Here is a 23,279-nt window from a genome sequence, read left to right as displayed (position 1 = left end):
ACTTCATTTCAATCATTTAGTTCTGACACTTTGGCCCATTAATTATCAAGAGAAAAGATGAGGAGTAATGTGTTCGTATTCCGGAACTGTATGATCTGTATTTAATGGATAGTTAAGCTGTTAATTTCTTTGTCATGTTTGAGATACTGTTTTGAGAACTGATGTCTGCAGCTGCTTTTATCAGTGTTAGGTTAAGTAAAAAAACTAACAAGTAATGAAGAAATATTTTTCCCAGTACAAACTTGGAAATATTATGGTGTGTTCACTATAAAGAGTTCAAAGAAGGGTAAAGAAAAATCAAAGTTGTGTATAAGCTCCACTACTCAGAATTGCTTGACGTTTATGTGTATTTCCATCTCATGTGTTCTATATATACATATAAATGTGTGTGTGTGTGTGTGTGTGTGTGTGTGTACTTTAAACAATGTTGGAGCCATTTTTATTTTTTCTGTTTTATCCCTACTTGTATTTTTCTATGTCCTTGACTTTTAAATATAATAATATATGGTAAAATAATGTTTTCTCTTGTGCTGAAGTCTAGTATGATGTAGGATGACGGTCGTTTTGATGTGGACACAGGAAAGAATAGAAGCATTTTATTTTGTATGTGGTTTAATGACTTCTTAAACATCTGTCCTCTGGAGTCAAATTGATTTATTTAATTTCTTTAATATGCTCTAGGATTTCCTAAGCCTCAGATATTTCTTTAATAAGCTATTTCTCACTTGCAAATTTGGTTTCGAAACAGGAGAAGTGAATTAGGTGTTTTAGGATGATAAGCAGTACAGATAAGGAACCTAGCTGGGATTAGGAGCGAAAAGCTCTTTCTGGCCTGAAATGAGATCTTGACTGGGTTACTTAAGCCATGAGCATCTTTGCTTGCTTATCTGTATGGCAAGTGTAATACACCTGCACTTCAAGATTGGATAATATATATGAAAGGCATTACGCTTTCTCGAATTGTTATCAAAATACAAAGCACATGCTGTTATACTGACTAAGCTATGCCTTGCAGAGAAACAAAACTCTGGGTCTCCCATGCTACTGGGAGTAAGGAATAACATCAAGAAAGGAAATTTCATTGTCCCAAAGTCTTATTTTTAACTATTAGTTGCATCTTAATCCTGCTGTTGTATTTTTCACTGACCTACTGTCAGGGAACAAAATAGAACCACAGAACTCATATTTTTTCTAAATTCCTCAGTTGCAATCTGGTACCCATCTGAATAAGTACAGGAAGTTTCAAAATCCAGGCAGGCCATTCAAGAAAGGAAGGAAAACAAATGACTGAGTAATCCCCCAAGTGGAATATCAGCTCCTAAAGAGAAGAAATATAGCTCCTAAAAGAAGGAAATACTTCTTTTGTGCAATGCAGATGCTTTATCCTCTGAACCATCAGGGAAGCCCCCTAATAGACATTACTATATATGATTAAGGTGTGCCATTTCTAGGCAGGGGTTGTGTAGCTCCTGTATCGAGGAGTGTCTTGGGCAGGGTCATGTCATATTCATCAGGAATCCCCAGTGTCCAGCCTGTGCCTGGAGTACGCTCTGTCCTTAGTTAGGCTTTGTTGAATGACCAGCTGTAGCAACTCAGAGTTCTTAGCCGGCTTTAACATTTATTTAGTACTTACCTTATGTCATCAACTTTCTCAATAATCCTACTTTACAGATGAAGAAAAATGGTTTCAGAGAGGTTGAATGACTAGGTTTCTCTCATTTCTGGCCTCTGGGCACCCAGGCCTACTGGCTTCAAACCCCACATTTCCCTGGAAGTAGAGCTCCTGCTTTTGCTGGGACCATTGGGAATGGCGTCCATTCCTCAAAGGGAATTGCTGCTCAGATTGCAGTTCCTTTCCTGCAAGTGCGAGGTTTCCTAGGTTTCTTATGAACCAACTGAGTGTATAAGGAAATGTCTCTTGGGAATTCTCTTGTGGTCCAGTGGTTGAAACTCAGCACTTTCACTGCCGAGGGCCTGGGGTTCAATCCCTAGTCTGGGGACTAAGATCCCATAAGCTGTGTGGAGTGACCAAAAAAGAAAAAGAAAATGTCTCTAAAATACAGTGATAGGTATTTAGCAGGTGTTGAATAACTAGTGAATATGCCTAGAAAGTAATGGAGAGATTTTTCAGGTATCATCTCTAGACGCTGTCTGTGCTCTCCAGGCTCCTTCTGTTGATTTATTGATTGACATGTGTAGCACCTTCATTAGAGCTGTCTTAAAAGCACATTTATCTGGCAACTAGTTGCATATGATTTTCTTTTTTAACACCGCAGGTTCTTACCACATTTCTCTCCTAGTTCTGAAGACTGACATCTTATATATATATATATATAAATTTTTTTTTTCAGTGCTTTATCCCTCAGCATTTAGCTGAGAGCCTGACACGGGAATAGATGCTCACTAGTTGTGTGTTTGAATAAAGAAATAATGACTAAGGGAATGACCTATTTGTTATTAAATCCATCTTGTGCCACTTGATGCTGTTGAAATAAAGCACAACATAAAATGGTAACTTTGTCTTTCTTTAGCAGTTGAACTTTTTCAAGGATAGAGTTTAGAACACAGTAGGCATTTAATGAAAGTCAGACATATAGGCTAAAATAAAAACACCCCAGATTTAGTTCTCGCCACCCCCACCTCATTACTTGGGATTTGTTGAGGCTGCTATTTTATAGTAATACCGAAGTGTGTTACCTTTGCCTTTCTTGGGTGCTGCTTCCTTGCCCATTCTCGGTGCTGGCTGAACTTCCTTCCTATATTGGGGTAGGTGTGGATACTCTTTGCCATACTGCATGTGGGGCAGCTCCTTGCCCACGTTCAGGCCATCTTTGCCCAAAGGCATATGAGGTACTTGCTGGCCCAGGGGCTGGTATTGCGGAATTTGTGGTGGGATCTGAGCAGGAATTTGAGGTGGCAGCGGCTTGATTCCATAATAGGCACCAGCTTGGATGAGCCGGACGGAGCCCACAGAAAGGGTGAGCAGGACTCCCAGCAGCTGCAGAGGGGAAGGTGGTCCAGCCATCACCTGTGGAGGAAGACACCCACCAAGATGGTGAAAACCAGCCGGCCAGGTGACCAGAGTTTACTTGAGAAAGAAAAGGAAGCGTACGTAGTCTTTATCAGCAGAACCTCATGAGTGGAAGAAAAATAAAAAGGAAAATGTCACCTTTCAATAGAAAACAGACAAAATCCAGGAAAGAGTAGGATCTACCAAATGAAGGCAATCGGTGAGATTGTATTCTATGGGTGGGGACTTCCCTGGTGGCTCAGTGGTAAAGAATCCACCTCCGAATGTAGGACACATGAATTCGATCCTTGGTCCAGGAAGGGAATGACAACCCATTCCAGTATTCTTGCCTGGAAAATTCCATGGACAGAGGAGCCTGGCGGGCTACAGTTCATAGGGTTGCAAAAGAGTCAGACACAAGTTAGTGACTAAACAAAAACAGGCTATGGGGAGCCTGCTAGTTGTCTCTGAACATGACCTCAGCCTTTTTCCATAGTATTGGCACCTCTGATTCTAAGCTGGAGCGAAGCAAGCCTAGACCGAAGATGTTTCATTTAGATGTGGCCACGTGACAAAATTCTGGCCTGTTGGGTATAGTTGTAATGGGCACAGCCTCCAAAAAGGCTGTAAAGGGGAGTGGACATGTCTTGGGCTATAGAGTGAAAACTGTGCATTGAGGATGGCAGAGCAAAAAGCTTGAAGAAATCTCAGCCTTGGTTGAACTTGGTGGGGTTATAAGCATATGTAGAGGTGAAAGGGCAAACAAGGACAATAAAAACCAAAGACGTCTTCTGAATTGGAAAGAAAGTACTTCATGTGACAGCCCCCAAATGTCATTAAAAAAAAAATCGCCAATATAATTACATACACACAAGGATACCATTTCTTTCTTCTAATTATGTACTGTGAAGTCATTTGTTTAGAATTCAGTTAATTGGACCTGGAAATCACTGAAGTTTATCTTTGTACTATTATGAAAGAAAGGAGTTTTCGAAGCAAATTTGTTGCATAAATGAAAGATGTTTAACTACTCACAAGGATAAACTGTTTTTAAGCCTTTTAATAGCACCCTTTGAAAATTAGTAATTAATAGAATAAATATAAGTGCGGCTTATCTGTTTATTAAAAAGAGCTTGAGAAACCATCTGTTTGGAGACACCCAGGGCTGAAGATGGAACAACCCAGGGAACTGCAGTTTTCACGAATTCCCACTAGAGGGCAAGTGTGATGCACATCAAAGTCAGCTCAATTAGTCCCAGATCTAAAACCACACAGAAAGCTTTGTTCTCATATCTTATTAAAGGACTTAACAAAATAGAGTGTCATGGTAATGCTGCAGAGAGAGACACACAGACAGACACGGAGAGGAGGGGTGGGGGGCTGGAGGAGAAGTGGCAAGTTTCTCACAATGTTTAATGTAAATGTCTTCTGGAAAACTTTGAATAAACTTGTGTCTACAAATTTTAATTTCCATTCTACTGAGAGTTTGTTTTCTTTGTTTCTGCCTTACTTAATCCTGGATCTTAGTTTTCCACTTCTTAGAAAATGTGTGTTGACAATGTAACATCTTATTCAAGTGTAATGCTGAGAGTGTGAACAGGCTATAGAACTAATTAATAAAAAGCACCTAACAAAATATTTAATAAGAACCTTTACCATTAAATTCATTGCATTACAAATTTTAAAAATATACTAATCATCTGTCCCCCTTCCGGGGGGAAAAATGAAGAAATATCTGTCAGCAAAAAGATTTATAAAACTTTCTCTATTTCATAAATCAGAATAGTCTTTAAGAACTATTTGTTTCAAGTGTACTATAAATGGGAGAAGACAGAAAGCTGTTATTTTATGTCCTTATAAGAATGATTAATTGTTATAAACCATTTAGAAAGAGTCACAAAAATAATATTGATTTATACTCGGTAATAGTCAAATTTATTTTAGATGGAAAAAGAACGTCTGTTCTAAGTACTCAACAATGGCTCATTGAGTACTTAGCAGACACAGTGAGATGTCTGTCCATGGATTACAAAGATAACTCTAATATGGTCAATAGGTCCTGCCATCAAGAAACTTACACTGTTTTAGTAGGAGTGACAGATGTGTAACCTATTAATGAGTAGCAAAGGATATCAGGACAAAGTAAATTTTCCTTTCACTTTTGTTCTTTAGTGTCTAAAATCCCTTCCCTTTGAAGTAACATTTTCCTTTGTATTTTCTAAGAGATAATCTATGAAGATGCGCATTTAATATGCACCCATTTAAGACAAACTACACTTATTCTACACGCCACTATTCCTTACTTTTTTCATGCAGAAGACCATAAATTCATCGTAGTTTTGTGTATCTGAACAGACCCCTTCAGCTTCTTCTTTTGTTAAAAATGAGACTCAGTTGTTCTCTAAGGCCCATAGGATTCTAACATTCAATGTCTCAGGTAGTCATTAGAGGTTGACAATGGTAATCCATACTAGAAATAACTTGGTAATATCTGGTGATATGTAACCTGGACTTAATTCTACCTTTGGTGGTTAATGAGTTTCATTATTAAACCCTAAACTTGTTCTTTGTAATAAGTTAGCATGCCCGGTCCTTCACCTTTCCTTCAATTCAGTGGATGTGTTGGATTTACTTAATCTTCAAACCAGGACAGCCTAATGAAACACTGGAGAATTGGAAAGGGGCGAATTCCTAGAAGAAGGCCAGTTGAATATCAGAGGCCCACTGGAATTCTGCTCAACTGTGATTATTTCCTCTCACAGACTTGGCCTGTTTCTGCTGAAAACCACCCCTTTCGGTCTGCCATCTGCCATTTCTCTGGATCTTTATTTAAATAAACTTCGTTCAGTTTTAGTGCGAATATTTACACAGGGGCCCTGGTTAGAATTTAGCACTTGACTTATCCTTACTCATTTGCCTCTGGTCCCTGAGGATATTTTTGGTGGTCAAAGAGTTGTGGAGGTTCTCCCCAAATCACTCAAAAGAACATCAGAGTTGTGTAACACTGTACAAGCACCTGGTAGGAAGAGGGAGCCTTAGAATTCCTGCTGGGGAGAAATGGTGGAAGTGGGTTTTCTTGCCTCTTTTATTTGCCCCCTAAGGATGTAGAACACAATAATCCTGTGAGTTCTATTTGATGTTTTCTTGGATTTCCATTTGGAAACTGATATGTGGTATGTGTGTGCACGTGAGCATGTACATACATGCTGTGTGTGGACACTGGATTTTTGCCAAAGGTGTCATGTCATACATTGTAGAAGAAGCCAAAAGGCCAGGAGTTGAGGCATAGCTTTGCCACTCTCCATGTTCATGACTTTCTGCAAGTCCCTAATCTTCACTGCGCCTCAGTTTACCTGCGTATAAAACAGAAATCATGATCTCCGCCTCTCCCACAGCACTGTTGAAGGGCATACATGATAATATGAATTCTTTGTAGGGCGAAAAGCACTATTCACATTAAAGTTATTATTAATGGAGTATGACCAAAGAGACAAATCAAAACCAACTGAAACGTCAAAGACTTTCAAAGAAAGATGCTAGCCAAAGTAAATGTGAGGTTAACTGCAACAATGATAAACCTAACATGAAGAAGACAATAATGGCCATTAAAATGTACTTGTTAAAAATGGGAAAACAGAACAGCTGAACCAAGACAGTTATTCATTCTGGGGTGGGAGTTGCCAGTCCTAACATTCTGAACAGCCCTAAATGCTTCCCTATATTTGGGCTGGGCTGCTGCAGAGAGTTTCAGTTTCCTCATATGAAACCTGCAATGTAAATAACAGAATAGTGTGATCTGTATTATTTTAGACGTTCTTCAGCATTTTCTTAGTACGTTGATCCTCATGAGATTATGGCTTGCTGTCTGAAAGAATGTTTAAGTATTTAAGCCTTCAGGTTCAGTTCAGTCGCTCAGTCGTGTCTGACTCTTTGAGACCCCACGGGTTGCAGCATGCCAGGTTTCCCTGTCCATCACCAACTCCCGGAGCTTGCTCAAACTCGTGTCCATAGAGTCGGTGATGCCATCCAACCATCTCATCAATCCTTGTGCTAAATCCAACTCTTCCTTTCACATGGACAACTTTCCCTTTCCCAGAATGTCTGTATGTGTATGTATGCGTGTCCATGTCGTCTGTGGTGCGGACAAGCCTTCTCTCATCCTGCTCCCGGTTGGTGCTCCGCTATGCCCTCTACTCACCCTGTTACACAGGGTTTGTAGTTTCTCAAGCCTTCAGATTCACACCTAAAACAGGGGAAAGTCAAGCAGCACCCTTTTCCTCCAATATTCAGCAGGACTGTTTAGAAAATTCTCTCATGGTTGATTACACTTCTCGGGGCAATTCATTCACTAGATATGGATATTTATGAGACAGCTACTAATCATTACAAACTGCTTGGAGATTGAAGCAAGAGAAGTGAATTAGAGAGCTAAGTCCCTGATCTCAGGAACTCACAGTCTAGCCTGGGGAGACATGTAATTAACAAGTTAAAGATAAATTTTGTAATCTCAGATTTTGGGGCTTCCCTGATGGCTCAGTGGTAGAGAATCAGCCTACATTGCAGGAGATGTGAGTTCAATCCGCGGGTCAGGAAGATCGCTTGGAAGAGGAAATGGCAACCCACTCCAGTATTCTTGCCCGGAAAATACCACGGACAGAGGAACTTGGTGGGCTACAGGCCATGGGGTCGCAAAGAGTCAGACATGACTGAGCAACTAAACAGCAACACAACAACCTCAAATTTAAATGCTGTGAAGAAAACAAAGAAGGGGAAAGGGTGTGAGAATGCCTTGGGGAGGCAGATGCTGTTTTGGAAGGGTAATAGGGGAAGACATCTCTGAGGAAGTAAGTTTTGGATAGAGGTGTGAGGATTGAAAGTTTTATATATCTCTCTTTAAACACAATACTGGAGAAAAAGAGTCCTATTAGTTACAAGAGATAGCTATATTAGTTACAAGATAGTTTTATACAACATTCGTTAATGTAAACCCCTGTTTCAAAACTCTGTTCCTCATCTATGTCAGTCCTCATTTTGGCCTCTTTATTTAGGGTATCCTGTTCTCTCTAGAGGATTCTTATTCTATTTTTTTTTTTTCACTGTGCCAAGGCTTAGTTTTTTGCTTAGCACTTGGGATCTCTGTTCTTCATTGTGGCATGTGGATCTTCAGCTGCAGCTCATGAACTGTTTTAGTTGCAGCATGTGGGATCTATTTCCCTGAGCAGGGATCGAACCTGAGCTCCCTGCACTGGGAGCACAAAGTCCTAGCCACTGGACCACCAGGGAAGTCCCCGATCCTTATTCTTTTTAAATCCCTCTCCAGATTTCAGCCCCACTGTACTGGTTTGCTGGGGCTACAATAACAAAGGACCCCAGACTGAGTGACTGAGACAGCAGAAGTGTATTTCCTCACAATTCTGGAGGCTAGAAGTCCAAGATAAAGGTATTAGTAGGGTGAGTTGCTTCTGAGGCCTCTCTTCTTGGCTTGTACATGACTGTCCACTCCCTGTGTCTTCACCTGCTCTTTCCTCTAATGTGTCTGTGTCTTAATCTCCTCTCCGTATAAAGACACCAGTCATGAGATTAGGGCCCACCCGTTTGGCCTCATTTTAACTTAATTTCCTCTTAAAGACCCTATCTCCAAATGCAGTCATGTTCTGAAGTCTGGGAAATTAAGGCTTCAGTATGTTCCCCTCCTTTCAGGGGGATACAACTCAGCCCATAACACGTATAATTCCTCTAGTTGTCTCAATGCCTACCTCTTCTGTAAAGTCTTCCCTACCTACCTCCTCAGACATCATTATTCTGCTAGCACTATTGAAAGTTTAACAAAAAGTTAAATGCAGTCCTAACCGACATTATGCTTTTTTTCTATTTTTTTCCCACTAAACCTCAATATGATCGTGTTTCCTGAGAACAGGGAAAATGTGTGATATTCTTTGACTTCCTCAATATTTATCGATGAATCCTTACAATCACAACTTGCAGTGTTGATAGGGGCTTTAGAAAAAATCGAATTCAGCCTCACTCCCAGTTTGGAATCCTTCCTACAACAGTTGTTGACAGAAGGCTTGCATATTTCCTACTTGAATATTAATTGTGATGGAAATATTCCTAAGGCAGCTGACTACCTTCTTGTGCAGCTCTTTTTTTTAATTTTCTTTGCAATTTTTATTACCTGAGCAGCTTGGAGGGAAGACCCACCTATTTTGATTCATAACTGGCAGTGCACAGGTAGCTTACTTTTAGTGAATGGTAGAGAAGGCTGAAAGAAATGTATTCCCAAACTGGCTAAGGCAAAAGATAGATGGTCACATGATCTTTTATTGCCATGCCAATAAACCCACCTTAGGTCATCAAACTAGGGATATGTAACTTGTTGCACAATTTATTAGTATTACAGGACATTAACAACTCTATATGTTGATTAAACCCACTCAGGTTATGGTTTTGTTGCCCTTTAGAATATTAACCAGTTTTGGTTTTGGTTAATATTCTAATATTAACTGGTATTCTAATGCTAATTTTGTCAAATTTAACATTATCTCAGCATACTTTTTATCTGCTCATTACAATGAAAAATGTAGAGTTTTAATATTTTATTTCAAATTGACTTCATCGTCATTTAAACCTTTGACATGTTCATGTACAAGTGAAAATTGTGTTTTTAACATTTTGAGGATTATGCTTTGATGGGGACACAAACAAAAACACAAATGTATGGTGTGTTAGATGATATGGAGGAAAACAAAAGAGAGGGTGGTACGGATGTTGAGATGATGAGCTCTGAAACCCACTTTACTGTAGAAATTGAGCTTCTGCATTTGGATGGGCTGGCACCGGGGTTTTAAAGAAAGATAGAAACAATACTAATAGAGGTACAGAGAGTTGGCCTGGTTGGGAAATCTGGAGGCAATTGTGATTGCTGCATGACAAAGAGAGGAAAGAGGATCTCCAGGGCAGGAAGAGTCAAGAAAGGAAAACATCATTTCAATTGAGCTCTTCTTGTTTATAATAGGATACCTATTATAAAATCCCTCCTTCATGTCCTCAGAGATGAAGAGACTCTTCTTCTGTCTTTTTTTAAAAAAAAAACTTTTAATTTTGTATTGGGGTATAGCTGTATTTTGCCTTTTCATACTGTTCATGGGGTTCTCAAACTAGTCAATCCTAAAGGAAATCAGTCCCTTCATTGAAAGGACTGATGCTGAAGCTGAAACTTCAATACTTTGGCCACCTGATACAAAGAACTGACTCATTGGAAAAGACCCTGATGCTGGGAAAGATTGAGGGCTGGAGAAGGGGACAACAGAGGATGAGATGGCTGGATGGCATCACTGACTTGATGGACATGAGTTTGAGTAAACTCTGGGAGTTGGTGATGGACAGGGAAGCCTGGTGTGCTGCAGTCCACGGGGTTGCAAAGAGTTGGACATGACTGAGTACCTGAACTGAACTGAAATGATAGCTGTATTAACAACTTATTATGTATTACATTGTATTATGTATTACATTGTATTATGTATCACATTGTATTATGTATTAACATTGTTCTATTGACAGACAATGTTTTGATAGTTTTAGGTGAATAGTGAAGGAACTTGGCCATACATATATATTCTTCCCCTGAATTCACCTCCCATCCAGGCTGCCACATAACATTGAGCAGAGATCCATGCAATAGGTCCTTGTTGGTTATCCATTTTAAATATAGCAGTATGTACGCACTCACCCCAAACTCCCTAACTATCCCTTTCTTCATTCTTTCCCCCAGCAACCGTAAGTTCATTCTCTAAGTCTGTGAGTCTCTTTTTGAAACTCTTATTCTTCTGATGATACCTTCAGAAAACCTAATTCTTTGGGGGGAATGGATTTTTGAGGGTAGGCATCTGGTCCCATCAGTTCATGGGAAATAGATAGGGAAACAGTGGAAACAGAGTCAGACTTCATTTTTTTGGGCTCCAAAATCACTGCAGATGATGATTGCAGCCATGAAATTAAAAGTTGCTTACTCCTTGGAAGGAAAGTTATGACCAACCTAGATAGCATATTAAAAAGCAGAGACATTTCTTTGCCAACAAAGGTCCGTGTAGTCAAGGCTGTGGTTTTTCCAGTGGTCATGTATGGATGTGAGAGTTGGACTGTGAAGAAAGCTGAGCACCGAAGAATTGATGCTTTTGAACTGTGGTGCTGGAGAAGACTCTTGCAAGTCCCTTGGACTGCAAGGAGATCCAACCAGTACATCCTAAAGGAGACCAGTCCTGGGTGTTCATTGGAAGGACTGATGCTGAGGCTGAAACTCCAGTACTTTGGACACCTCATGCGAAGAGTTGACTCATTGGAAAAGACCCTGATGCTGGGAGGGATTGGGGGCAGGACGAGAAGCGGACAACAGAGGATGAGATGGCTGGATGGCCTCACTGACTCGATGGACTTGAGTCTGAGTGAACTCCAGGAGTTGGTGATGGACAGGGAGGCCTGGTGTGCTGTGATTCATGGGGTCGCAAAGAGTCGGACACGACTGAGTGACTGAACTGAACTGAACTGAACTGAGACAAACAGTTCAGAACTGCTCCATATTAGCACTGGGCAAAATCAATGACTATATTTGAGAAAACCAGAACTGGAGAATGGTTGGGGGAAGAAAGAAAATAAACATCCAAGTTATAATAATATTAGCTACGTTTTTAAGCACTTACTTTATGCCAGCCCCCTGAACATACTTCAGATACATTTCACTAATCTTTCATCCATTTACTAGGGTTTTTTAAATGCTAAACTCTTTCATATGGTATCTCCCATCCTGTATTCATATATTAATAGTTGATTATTTTACTGAAAATCAAGACTGTTACATTCCAAGTTAGAAAGTTTAAATTCTTACTTGAAAAGAGACAAACATCATATGATATCACTTATGTGTGAAAACTAAAAAGTGATATAAATAAGCTTATTTACAAAACAGAAATAGACTCAGACAGAAAACAAATTTATGTTTACCAAAGGGGAAGAAAAGGAGGGGATAAATTAGAAGTTTGGAATTAAAATACATACGCAACTATATATAAAGTAGATAATCAACAAGGAACTCCTATATAGTACAGGGAGCTATACTAAGTATCTTATAATAACCTAAAATGGAAAGTAACCTGAAAAATAATATAATACATATTATATATATGTAAATTATATATAAATATATAAATCATATACATATAAATATAAATAAATGGAATCACTTTGCTATACACTTGAAACACAACATTGTAAATCAACTATATTTCAATAAAAATTTTAAAAAGTATTTCTTATTTGATCATTATTAGGAGATTCATCAATATATTGAATAAACTGGTACAGATCTAACTATATTTCCACTTCTTTCCATCTTGTCCTCCAAATTCCAAGGCTGCCTTTTTCATTGAAATAAAGAGTTTCCCTATTATATAGTATAAGATCCTGGACTAGATCCCTTACTTTTTGCTTTCTGGACTAGGGACACAAGCTTGGGAGGTATTGATGACGGCAAGGTGAATATGCTGAGATGGAACCCAAAGAAACTAAACCATCAGATATGAGTCGATCAATCCAGTACAGGCAGTGGGCAGAAAATCCAATAAGCATTCATTAGTTTTAGTCAATCTGCCCAATTATACCTCTTAGGACTGATACATATATAAAACTGAACTTGAATATGTGCCTCACTGATGAATCCTGAATCTACAATAATTAAGCGGAGCCAACAGCCCCACCTACTAGCCATAGGCAGAGCGTGACTTCTCGGGACTTACAGAACTTGAGATGTCAATTAGGTTGTGTCCTCTGCCCTAGAAACAGGCCACCCACATAACCCCTCTGAAGCGGATGGCCAACCACCACATTCCACAAGTCCTCCAGAAGAGATTTCACAACCTTCCCAAATAACCAACTGCAGGCTTCACAGACCTGCATTTCCTAACATCTAATCTGAATCTTACTTGCTGAACTTTAAACTCATTTCCTCTTTTGTATTCTCAAAGGAGGTGGGAAACATCTGGAGAAAATTTTTCTTAAAATAATAGCTCACATACTTGAAGTCTGCAATTAACTCCTTTTGTTTCTCTAACTGGGATCATGTCAGCTGCCAAAGAGTTTCTAAAATACTTGAGAGAACCCCTTGAAAGGGAAGTGCTAAAGCAGAATCCTGTCTTGTTTTGTTTAGCTTTTCTTCCCATAATGTGAAGACAACATCATTTATAGTACCTAAATGCTGGTTCTGACTTAAGCAAGTCACTACTCTAAGTGGGCAGCCCTTTCCTCATTTGCAGACTAGGGACACTGGCTAGATGGTCTCAAGGTCCCCTCTAGCCCTAAAATGCTCGGGTAGCTGTGAACCTGAATAACAAGTCCACACTTCATGGACAAATGCTTTCATGAAGCTGCATGCTTAAGCCTTTTGCATGTCATCTCACACATCCGGTCCCTTTTCAGTATTTTACTCTCCTCATCTTCTTACAGGTGGAGATGGAGCAAGAAGAGTTTGAACAGCCCCCTGCCAGTATCTCTCTGATGAAATAAGCTACACCTGACAAGAAACCAAAGAAAGAACCTAAATAAGAAATAACATTTACAGACAAAACAGTGATTTATAACTTTGTAATACCATATTCAAAGATTTACTAAAAATGGAAGCTTAATGAGAAATCTTTAAAAAGTGGCTATAAACGAAAAAAAAACTTTTTACAATATTTAGGCTCAAAATGTCCCCCAGAGTCACTCAGCAAGGATTGATGTATGCCTCCTGTCACAGGAATGACAAATGAATACAAAGTATGCATCTCAGGAAGGAATAAGTATGATGTATAAAAATGGAAGATCCAAAATTTAGAGGCAGGTCTTTAGTAGACAAAGATGAGAGCTTCCCAAGAATAAAGCCTTCCCCATTGTATGAGCCTGGGAATGTGTAGCAAGGCAAATTCCTTCCTGGTGTGACCCAAGAAGGGCTGGAAAGAACTCGACCATTCACACAAGCATCTTTCTGCCTTCTCTGCACTACTGTGGTTTGAGTAAATGACACAGTGTAAAATAATGTATTTTCAGGCCGTTGCAAGGGAGAGACATGTGTGAGGAAGTCTTTTCTGATGTAATCCATTGCACTGGACATTGTGAAAATATTTATCTTGAGCAAATAACTATAATAGTGTATTTTGTAAAATATAAATATCACGTACATGGAAGTACAAAGTTCCAATTACGAGATAAATAAGTGCACATGATAAATGCAATTAACACCACTGTATGTTACGTGTAAAAGTCATTAGAGAAGTAAATCCTAAGAGTTCTGATCACAAGGAAAATTTTTTTTCTTTTGTAACTTTATGAGATGATGAATGTTCACTCAGCCTCTGCGGAAATCATTTCATGATGTATGTAAATCAAATCATTGTGCTCTACACCTTAAACTTATACAGTACTGTGTGTCAATTATATCTCAGTAAAATTAGAAGGAAAAAAGTATAAATTTCATGGAATATTTGTTCACTGCAGACACTTTCATTTCATCCTGAACTCTTGTATAGGCCAATGGGATTACAAATGAATTTTACAAACAAAATTCAGCACTGTCCTTGTCATACGTATAGTTAAAATTTGGTAGTCGTGGTAGAAGTTGTTCTTTATAAATAACATGAATGAGTTGAATAAAGTAAAATGAAAAAAAAATTATACTCATTTCCAAAATATCTAAGGCTTCAGAAGCTAGAAAGTTTAAACCAAGTTTGGTAAAAAGACAAAGGCACATAACTTGTTTCCTGAATGACCTTTTTCCGGGTCTTGAACTTGTAGAAGTGTGGGTCCTAGGGTAGCCTCTAGATGTAGGTCCTAGGGTAGCCTCTAGATATAGGTCCTAGGGTGGCCTCTAGGTGTGGGTCCTAGGGTGGCCTCTGGGTGTGGGTCCTGGAGTAGCCTCTAGGTGTGGGTCCTGGAGTAGCCTCGAGGTGTGGGTCCTAGGGCGGCCTCTGGGTGTGGGTCCTAGGGTGGCCTCTAGGTGTGGGTCCTAGGGTAGCCTCTAGGTGTGGGTCCTAGGGTAGCCTCTAGATATAGGTCCTAGGGTGGCCTCTGGGTGTGGGTCCTAGGGTGGCCTCTGGGTGTGGGTCCTAGGGTGGCCTCTAGGTGTGGGTCCTAGGGCGGCCTCTGGGTGTGGGTCCTAGGGTGGCCTCTGGGTGTGGGTCCTAGGGCGGCCTCTGGGTGTGGGTCCTAGGGTGGCCTCTAGGTGTGGGTCCTAGGGTAGCCTCTAGGTGTGGGTCCTAGGGTAGCCTCTGGGTGTGGGTCCTCGGGCGGCCTCTAGGTGTGGGTCCTAGGGTAGCCTCTAGATGTAGGTCCTGGAGTAGCCTCTAGATGTGGGTCCTAGGGCGGCCTCTAGGTGTGGGTCCTAGGGTGGCCTCTGGGTGTGGGAGGGCGTGATTGGGAGGAAGCAATGGCTCGTCTCTGGACTCCAGCTTTTTCTGGGGAAGGCTGCCATATTAGAAGCTCTTGCCTTGTCTACTTTTCTGTAGTTCTGTGTATTCTTCTAGATGCTTCACCATTGCTCAGCATCTTAAGAAAAGTTGAGAAACTAGGTGACCCTCAAATGAGGTAGTTCCGGTCGAAGTTTTGAAAACTGAGGAAGTTGAAATATAAAGTACAGCAGGGTCAGTTCGCAGCCAGCATGGGCACTCCCTGGAAGCAGGGGGCCGGGAGGGCTTTGCCACCTGGATGTTGCTCCCAGTGCTTTCCTAGGATGGTGGCAAGGAAGGACTGAAAAAGTACAGAAAGCTCTCCTGTCTCTGCCCCATTCTGGTTGGCACTTAGTATTTACTCTATCAGCATATCCAGAAGATGAAGCAAGCAAGCCAGTTTCCCATGCTAGCATTTTCTTTTTATTAGCCAGCCATTATGGAAGTAGACTGTTCATTTTGGTATTTTTATAAGAAACTGTGAAACAAACAAAAATTCCCTCAACTGAGCAACAAATCCTAGCCTTTCCTATCTTTCATAATACTAAAATATTTATTAACGAAATTACTATATGAGTACACAGGTGTCTTCGTGGATTGAAAGGCAAGAGACAGAGGATGTGAGGCAGCCAATTAACATTTTTTCCCCCACTTTTGAACTAGTGATTTAGGGAATTCAGTTGTTGAAGTCTTATTTAGCTAAAATTACTTTGAGTCACATAACCTTGAATGACTTGATGTTAAAAGTTAAGCTCTAGAGTTTCTATCACACATGGGCAAGACATTAAATCAAATCAACAGCACTTGGAAATAAAAATAATTAATAAATTTCTTTTAAAATTGCTCCCTCCTCATGCCCACACACACTCACTTGGCTAATCTCCAGTCAGAACAGCAATCCTATTAAAGTTGCCACATGTATCCCTGGAAATTTCTGAATTATATAAGAACAACAAAAAAAGAAAACCTCGACAATTTCTCGGGCAGTAAAAATGTGAATTTGTTCTTTCTCTGTTGCATGGTTTAGGAGTAGCAGAGATCATTCCATAGGACTGTTCCCAAAAATGAATTTAAATATGAAAAAAATTTCACTCTCAACCTGGGGCTAAGCCTAAAACGCCAAGCTCTGATAAATTGTCAGCCACAGAGAGGGCAGTCTCTAAATCCACCACTTTTCAACCATGGCTTCATCTAGACAATTAGCCTGTGTGGTAGCATCCTGTCCTTTGAACACAGACAAAGTGCTGAGGCAACTAAACCACAGCTATCTTGGTATTGGAAGTTCTACTTCTTTCGGGGGTGGAATTTATTTTGAGGGAGAAAGAGATGGATGTGCTGTCTGGGAGGAAAATCATAAGGTTTTCACAGTTAATCCACTAAACATTTTTCAGAGAAAATGGAAGTGGAGAAAGGAGAGGACAAGGAATTATGTAACAAATGCCGATTCTTGGAAATGCCAAAGTGGAGGAGGTTGGGAGTGTGCAAGAGACTTTCGTTTTTTTTGTTTTTTTTTTTTGTTTTTTTTTGAGCAAACCTCGCCATAGGCACAAAGAATTCACGAAAAAAAAAACAAAAACAAAAAACAAAACCAAGGGATTGCACTGATAACCATGCTTCACAAATGCCATTTCTTAGGACTTGGTGGGAATCGGAAACTGGAGATGAGAGACGTGGGGTATATGTAGCCACTTCTCTGTCATGGATATATTCCTGTACTTTTTAGGCCCTCCTCTTCCTAAACTGTAAGATGAGGGGAATGAATTAGAAGGGGAGGGAGTCCAAATACCTGAAGGAAGCAGGGAGACGGGGGAGTGAGTGGAGTTGGCTAGCCAAAGTGTGCGGTGAACTAGGGAGCCTTGCCCTGTCTAACGGGGCAGAAGTTGAACTGCTCACTTGTGTGCCTGGTTTGGGCAAGTTTTCCAGTTTTTCAAGACAAGCCGCAAATTGGGACATGTTGTAAAACCCCTTCATCTTGTGGGTTGATTTTTAAAAAAATAATGTCTGGTAGAAAAAAGAAATAGCTCTCTGCAGACAGAATCCAAACTTTAGGCTGCTGCATGCCTTGGGTCAGATGGTTTCTAACATATCTCTCGTTCTAAAATATCGTATAGCGGATTCCCTTGCCTTTATTTGCTACAGTTTCTAACTCCCGGCATTGTTTCTCTCTACTGTGGCTGTTGATTAGTTTAATTGTTAATATTAAACCCAACACCTTATATATTGAATTTTTAGGCACTACCATGTTAGTGGCTGGGACTTCCCAGGTGTCACTAGTGGTAAAGAACCTGCCTGCCAATGCAGGTAGCTATAAGAGACATGGGTTCAATCCCTGGGTCAGGAAGATCTCCTGGAGATGGGCAAGGCAATCCACTCCAGTATTCTTGCCTAGAGAATCCCATGGACTGAGGAGCCTCGCAGGCTGTAGTCCACAGGGTCATACAGAGCCAGACATGACTGAAGAGATTGAACCCACACATGTTAGTGGCTGGTGATGTATAAAAATAAGTGAAATACAAGGACCTACTCTCAAGAAGTTTCTAGTCAACTGTTGAAAGTTAGATCTTCATCTGGTGTAAGTGCTTCAATAGAGACAAAAGAAAAAAAAAGACTTCAACCTGATTGCTATGTATGGGTGGCAGGGTTGGTCAGACATGAGGTCTTTGAGGGACAGTGTTAGAACTAAGGTTTGAAGAATAAACGGGCATTGTTTAGCGAGTAAAAAGGGAAGTAGAGGCTATATTCTACAAACAGACGTTGGCAGCTGCAACAGTTAAAGGGCAGCTATAGGGGAGAATGGTTCAGTGCATTAGCCCTGAGCTGACCTGCTTGAATTAAATCCTGACCACGTGCCTTCTAATTCTATCTAGCTCTGTGATCTCAGGCAAGTCACTTAACCTCTTAGTGCCTCCATTTCCTCATGATAAATTGGGGATGACAATAGCATTGTCTCACGAGGCTATTGAGGATGGGAAGAGAATTAATACAAGTAAAATGCTGAGAACTGTGCTCAGATGTGGCTAGCATTATATAGGTAGGTGTTAGCTACTATTTAGAGGAGGAGTGGAAGGGGGAAGGAGGAGAAGCAGAGGGGTGGGATTCTGAGCATATAGTCCTCCACACTTAACTTTATTGCAGTCCCGTTTCTGAACAATTTGAAAAGGCAAAGACTTTTGTCTTTACTTTGTTCCTGACCTATTATAAAAACTAGGCTGCCCAACTGTCCCGTTGCCTGAGATACCAAGACAGGTCAGGTAACTGAAAGATCCTACTATGTGGATAACAAGTAGCGTCAGAATTCCCACCCCTCAGTGCAGCCTGGGCCCCCACCTGCTTGTCACGTGAGCACTAGTTCAAATTCTGGGTCTCTTCCTGCTTTGTATCCCACACAGTACTGGCCCCTCTGCAGCCTGTTTTGTATTGACTAAGAAGGGATTTGGCTATGAAATTCGGAGAAGCAAAGACATTTCTCTAGGCAGTGGTAGTAGAAAGCTGGCCTTGTGGGAGCGGCTACAAGATTTAGGATATATCTTACTATTGAAGGAAGTAAGATTCACAAGTAATAATATTATTATTTTCAGGTCAGAAAAATAATCAGCTTACAATCACTTTCTTTAGAAGCTTAATGTTTTCATACTATTTTCAGGGAGTTTAGGAATAATAATAATATTTGAATTCACATTTATTTAGTGTTTACCCCTTTATCACAACAAACTGTGGGAAATTCTTAAAGAGATGGGAATACCGGACCACTTTACCTGGCTCTTGAGAAACATGTATACAGGTCAAGAGGCAACAGTTAGAACCAGCGTGGAACAATGGTCTGGTTTCCAAATTGGGAAAGGAGTACGTCAAGGCTATTTATTGTTGCTCTGCTTATTTAGCTTATGCGCAGAGTACATCATGCAAAATGCCGGGCTGGATGAATCACAAACGGAAATCAAGATTGCCAGAAGAAATATCAACAACCTCAGATATGTAGATGATACCATTCTAGTGGCAGAAAAAGTGAAAGTGAAAGTTGCTCAGTCCTGTCTGGCTCTTTGCAACCCCATGGGCTATGCAGTCCATTGGAGTCTCCAAGCCAGAATACTGGAGTGGGTAGCCTTTCCCTTCTTCAGGGGATCTTCCCAACCCAGGGATCGAACCCAGGTCTCCCATGTTGCAGGCAGATTCCTCACCAGCTGAACAACCAGGGAAGTGAAGAGGAACTAAAAAACCTTTGATGAGGGTGAAAGAAGAGAGTGAAAAGCTGGCTCAAAACTCAACATTCAAAATACAAAGATCATGGCATTTGGTCCCATCACTTCATGGCAAATAGAAGGGGAAAAGGTAGAAGCAGTGACAGACTTTATCTTCTTGGGTTCCAAGATCACTGCGGAGAGTGACTGTAGCCGTGAAATTACATGACGCTTGCTCCTCGGGAGGAAAGCTATGAGAAACCTAGACGGTGTCTTAAAAAAGCAGAGACATCACTTTGCCAGCAAAGGTCTGTATAGTCAAAACTATGGTTTTTCCAGTAGTCATGCACAGATGTGAGAGCTGGATCATAAAGAAGGCTGTATGTGAGCATGCTAGTTGCTCAGTTGTGGTGTCCAGCTCTTTGCAACCTCATGGACTGTAGCCTGCCAGGCTTCTCTGTCCTTGGAATTCTCCGAGCAAGAATGGGTTGCCATTCCCTTCTCCAGGGGATCTTCCTGACCCAGGGATCAAACCTGATTCTCCTGCATTGCAGGCAGATTCTTTACCGACTGAGCCACCAGGGAAGAATGCTTAGTGCTGAAGAACTGACGCTTTTGAACTGTGGTGTTGGAGAAGACTCTTGAGAATTCCTTGGACAGCAAGGAGATCAAACTAGTCCATCCTAAAGGAAATCCACCCTGAATATTCATTAGAAGGGCTGATGCTGAAGCTCCAATACTTTGGCCACCTATTAGAAAGAGCCAACTCAGTGGAAAAGACCCTGATGCTGGGAAAGATTGAGGGCAAGAGGAGAAGGGGATGGCAGAGGATGAGATGGTTCAATAGCATAACAAACTCAATGGACATGAGTTAGAGCGAAATCCGGGAGACAGTGAAGGACAGGGAAGCCTGGAGTGCTATAATCTACAGGGTCACAAAGAGTTGGACACAATTTAGCAACTAAACAACAACAAAAACAAATATTCTAAGATTTGTGTCTGAAAGATTCATATCACTCCCACCATAGATCCTTGCCGAATTCAAGATTATGTTGGGTTTTAGCTTCTCTGGTAGCTCAGATGGTAAAGAATCTGCCTACAATGCAGGAGACTTGGGATCAATTCCTGGGTAGGGAAGATCCCCTGGGGAAGGGAATTGCAACCCTCTCCAGGCAACCAGGTAAGTATTCTTGCCTGGAGAATCCCATGGACAGAGGAGCCTGGGGGCTATAGTGCATGGGGTCGCAAAGAGTTGGACACGATTGAGCAACTAACACTTTCACTTTTATATCTGAAAAAACACAGACTCAATTCAGTATATGCTTCTTTTATAGTTAGTGCAAAGTAGTAACCTCAAATTCAAAATACCAAATAAATCTCTAAGCATTTTTTAGCCATGAACACTTATTTCAATAGAAAATAGTAATTTCCCTCCAAATGAAATTTGTAACGTATTTTATTTTGAACATGGTGGTAAATTCTAGGAGCTGGTTATGGGGGCACAAAGTTCCATATAAGAGTACTCTTAAGTGTCTGAAACCCTGGCATCAGATGTTTGCCTTTGGAAATTCTCTGCACCTAGTTCATAACTGTGGACAAAGTAGGCTTTATGAAGCTTGTTGAACAAGTATATGAATGGTACCATATTTTCATCCCCTCCTCACCTGCCTTTTCTAAATGTTCAAATAAGGTCTTGGGTGACGTGAAGGCTGAGAGAACATTATGGTTTTTGAATACTGGATCAACATAATTCTCTCTGTCTTCTGTTTTTATTCTCACTCCTGATTTTGTGTTCTGGTGTCTGCTGCCAAATCACAAGAAGGAAAAATCCTGCATAATAGCCTTTCTGCCTTAAAAGTTAATTGAGTGCTTTTTTTGATTTAAAAATAACAAACTTTGTAAAGATGGGGAAGGGTTGGTTGAAGGCAACCTAGTCTCGAGATTGGTGATTATCGTCATTCATTGTAGGATGCTTGTTAGAGTCTCTACGGCTGCTCTCTAGAAGGTCTTAGATGGTTGAATGACAGAATCATGGAAGCAGTTTTGTGAATCCTCCGTCTTAACATTCAACTTAGGACTCTGGAGCTCAAGTGAAAAGTCTCTGAAGTTCTCGCCCTCTATGAAAGTAACCTCTGAGCCTCCACTTCCTTGTTTGGAAAACCAGGAGTGTCGCATTAAATGATCCTTAATGTTCCTTTCAAGTCTAAAGACTCGCTGTCCTTGGCTCTACCCAGTCTAGTCCTTTTCGGTTCTGTCCTAATCATGCCAGATGCTGGAAAGTGTCAGGCAACAGGCTGTGGAGTCAAGTATTAACACGAAATTGGATGGAAGGTGAAGAGGAGGAGGAGGGATGGACATGTGGTGATTCCATACTCATGTGAACGCTTCAATAGCACTTCACAGAGCCCCACGGTTCTTTCCTCTGTGATGGCCCATGTCTCGGACCACATCTTTGCCGTGAATTTCTGTCTCCTGACCATGGAAACCGGCCAAAACCCATTACTAACCACCTTCTCACTTTCTTACACAGGACGACTCGCCAGACTTATTTTCTTTGCTTTTTCCTCCTGCTGGTTTATGGCACTCTCTTATGTAGCAATAAAACTCTTGGAGAGTTCTCTCAGGGATGAATGAATGCCACTTAAGAATATTTCTTGCTCTTTGATGGTTCTGCTCGAAAATAAAGGGGGAGTTGGGGCAGCTTGGTTCTTACTGAAATTTTCCTTCCCTTTGCTTTAACGTTACCATTGCTGAAACTCTTGAGTTACACTCCAAGGGAGTTTTGCTAACAATAAAAAAAATGTCTGGGAGATACTGTCAGACAACAAACTCACCATCTTTCAATATTTTTTCCCCCCATTGGAAAAGTATTTGCATTATAAAGAGGCCCAGCCTGGCTTGTGTGAACTTTCCTTGTATCCCTTTTAAATATTCAAATTTATAAATAATAAATAGAAAGTGGGACTGAATTCCAGTAAGCAAAGTACTATCTTGTTCTCCACCCTAATAGCAAACAGATTAAGGATCAGGTGTCACGATCCCATTTCAGTTTTGTGTAGTCTATAATTTATTTTTACTTTCTCCATGTTTTGTTTTAAATTGTATTAATTCATCTGAATCTTATACTTAATCTGTGTCTGCTCTGGAACAGAACATCCTATGGCTTCAGTTTCCCCTACTCACAGTTCCAGCCCTGAGAGCTGGAAAATAGTCATGTTTGTCCTGAGCTCGACACTTGTCTCTGTGTGGCCTTGGGTAAGCCACTCAGCTTTGGTAGGCTTCTAGCTTCTCTGCTGTAAGATTAATAGAATCTGGACTCAGTAGAGAGAGGGCTTCAGCTAGTGCCATAGAAGTTACCACTAAAATAAACTATTTTCATTTTTTCCTTTTTTGGTTTGCTTAATAAGTGATGTTGACCAGATGACATGCAATGAGGATTGGGGTGGTGTCACCACGACCCTTGACCCATTTCACTGAGGTCATTACCACATACCACTTTAATTTGCTTATTTATCCCATTCCACAAACATTTTTTGAACTCTCATGCTAGGGACCATGAAAGATTCAAGCACAACTAAGATATCACTTCCACCTCAATGACATGCATGCTAAGTTGCTTCA

The 23,279-nt window shown here is 40.6% G+C and overlaps 2 protein-coding genes across 7 annotated transcripts in view; one reads left to right on the top strand and one right to left on the bottom strand.

The window, feature by feature from the left end:
- The window catches only part of COL8A1 (collagen type VIII alpha 1 chain), a 166,312-nt gene that overhangs the window by 4,713 nt on the left and 138,320 nt on the right, over nucleotides 1-23,279 (bottom strand). For all 5 annotated transcript variants that reach the window (XM_042230658.1, XM_060416596.1, XM_004002871.4 and 2 more), the window contains one exon: nucleotides 2,698-3,028. In XM_042230658.1, coding sequence (XP_042086592.1) covers nucleotides 2,698-3,025 — 328 coding nt within the window. In that variant the 5' untranslated portion in view covers nucleotides 3,026-3,028. The remainder of the gene's footprint in view (nucleotides 1-2,697; nucleotides 3,029-23,279) is intronic.
- FILIP1L (filamin A interacting protein 1 like) overlaps nucleotides 1-23,279 on the top strand; it is a 388,439-nt gene that overhangs the window by 332,377 nt on the left and 32,783 nt on the right. The window contains exon 7 of one of the 2 annotated variants that reach the window (XM_060416590.1): nucleotides 13,505-14,702. The exons of the other annotated variant lie outside the window; for it this stretch is intronic. Coding sequence (XP_060272573.1) covers nucleotides 13,505-13,556 — 52 coding nt within the window. The 3' untranslated portion in view covers nucleotides 13,557-14,702. Of the gene's footprint in view, nucleotides 1-13,504; nucleotides 14,703-23,279 lie in introns of those variants that run through there. 2 annotated transcript variants of the gene reach the window in all.

This window comes from Ovis aries, chromosome 1 (genome assembly GCF_016772045.2).
Source record: "Ovis aries strain OAR_USU_Benz2616 breed Rambouillet chromosome 1, ARS-UI_Ramb_v3.0, whole genome shotgun sequence".
Classification (NCBI taxonomy): domain Eukaryota; kingdom Metazoa; phylum Chordata; class Mammalia; order Artiodactyla; family Bovidae; genus Ovis; species Ovis aries.
The sequence above is the reverse complement of the archived record's forward strand: the minus strand, read 5'-3'. Positions and strand labels throughout refer to the sequence as shown.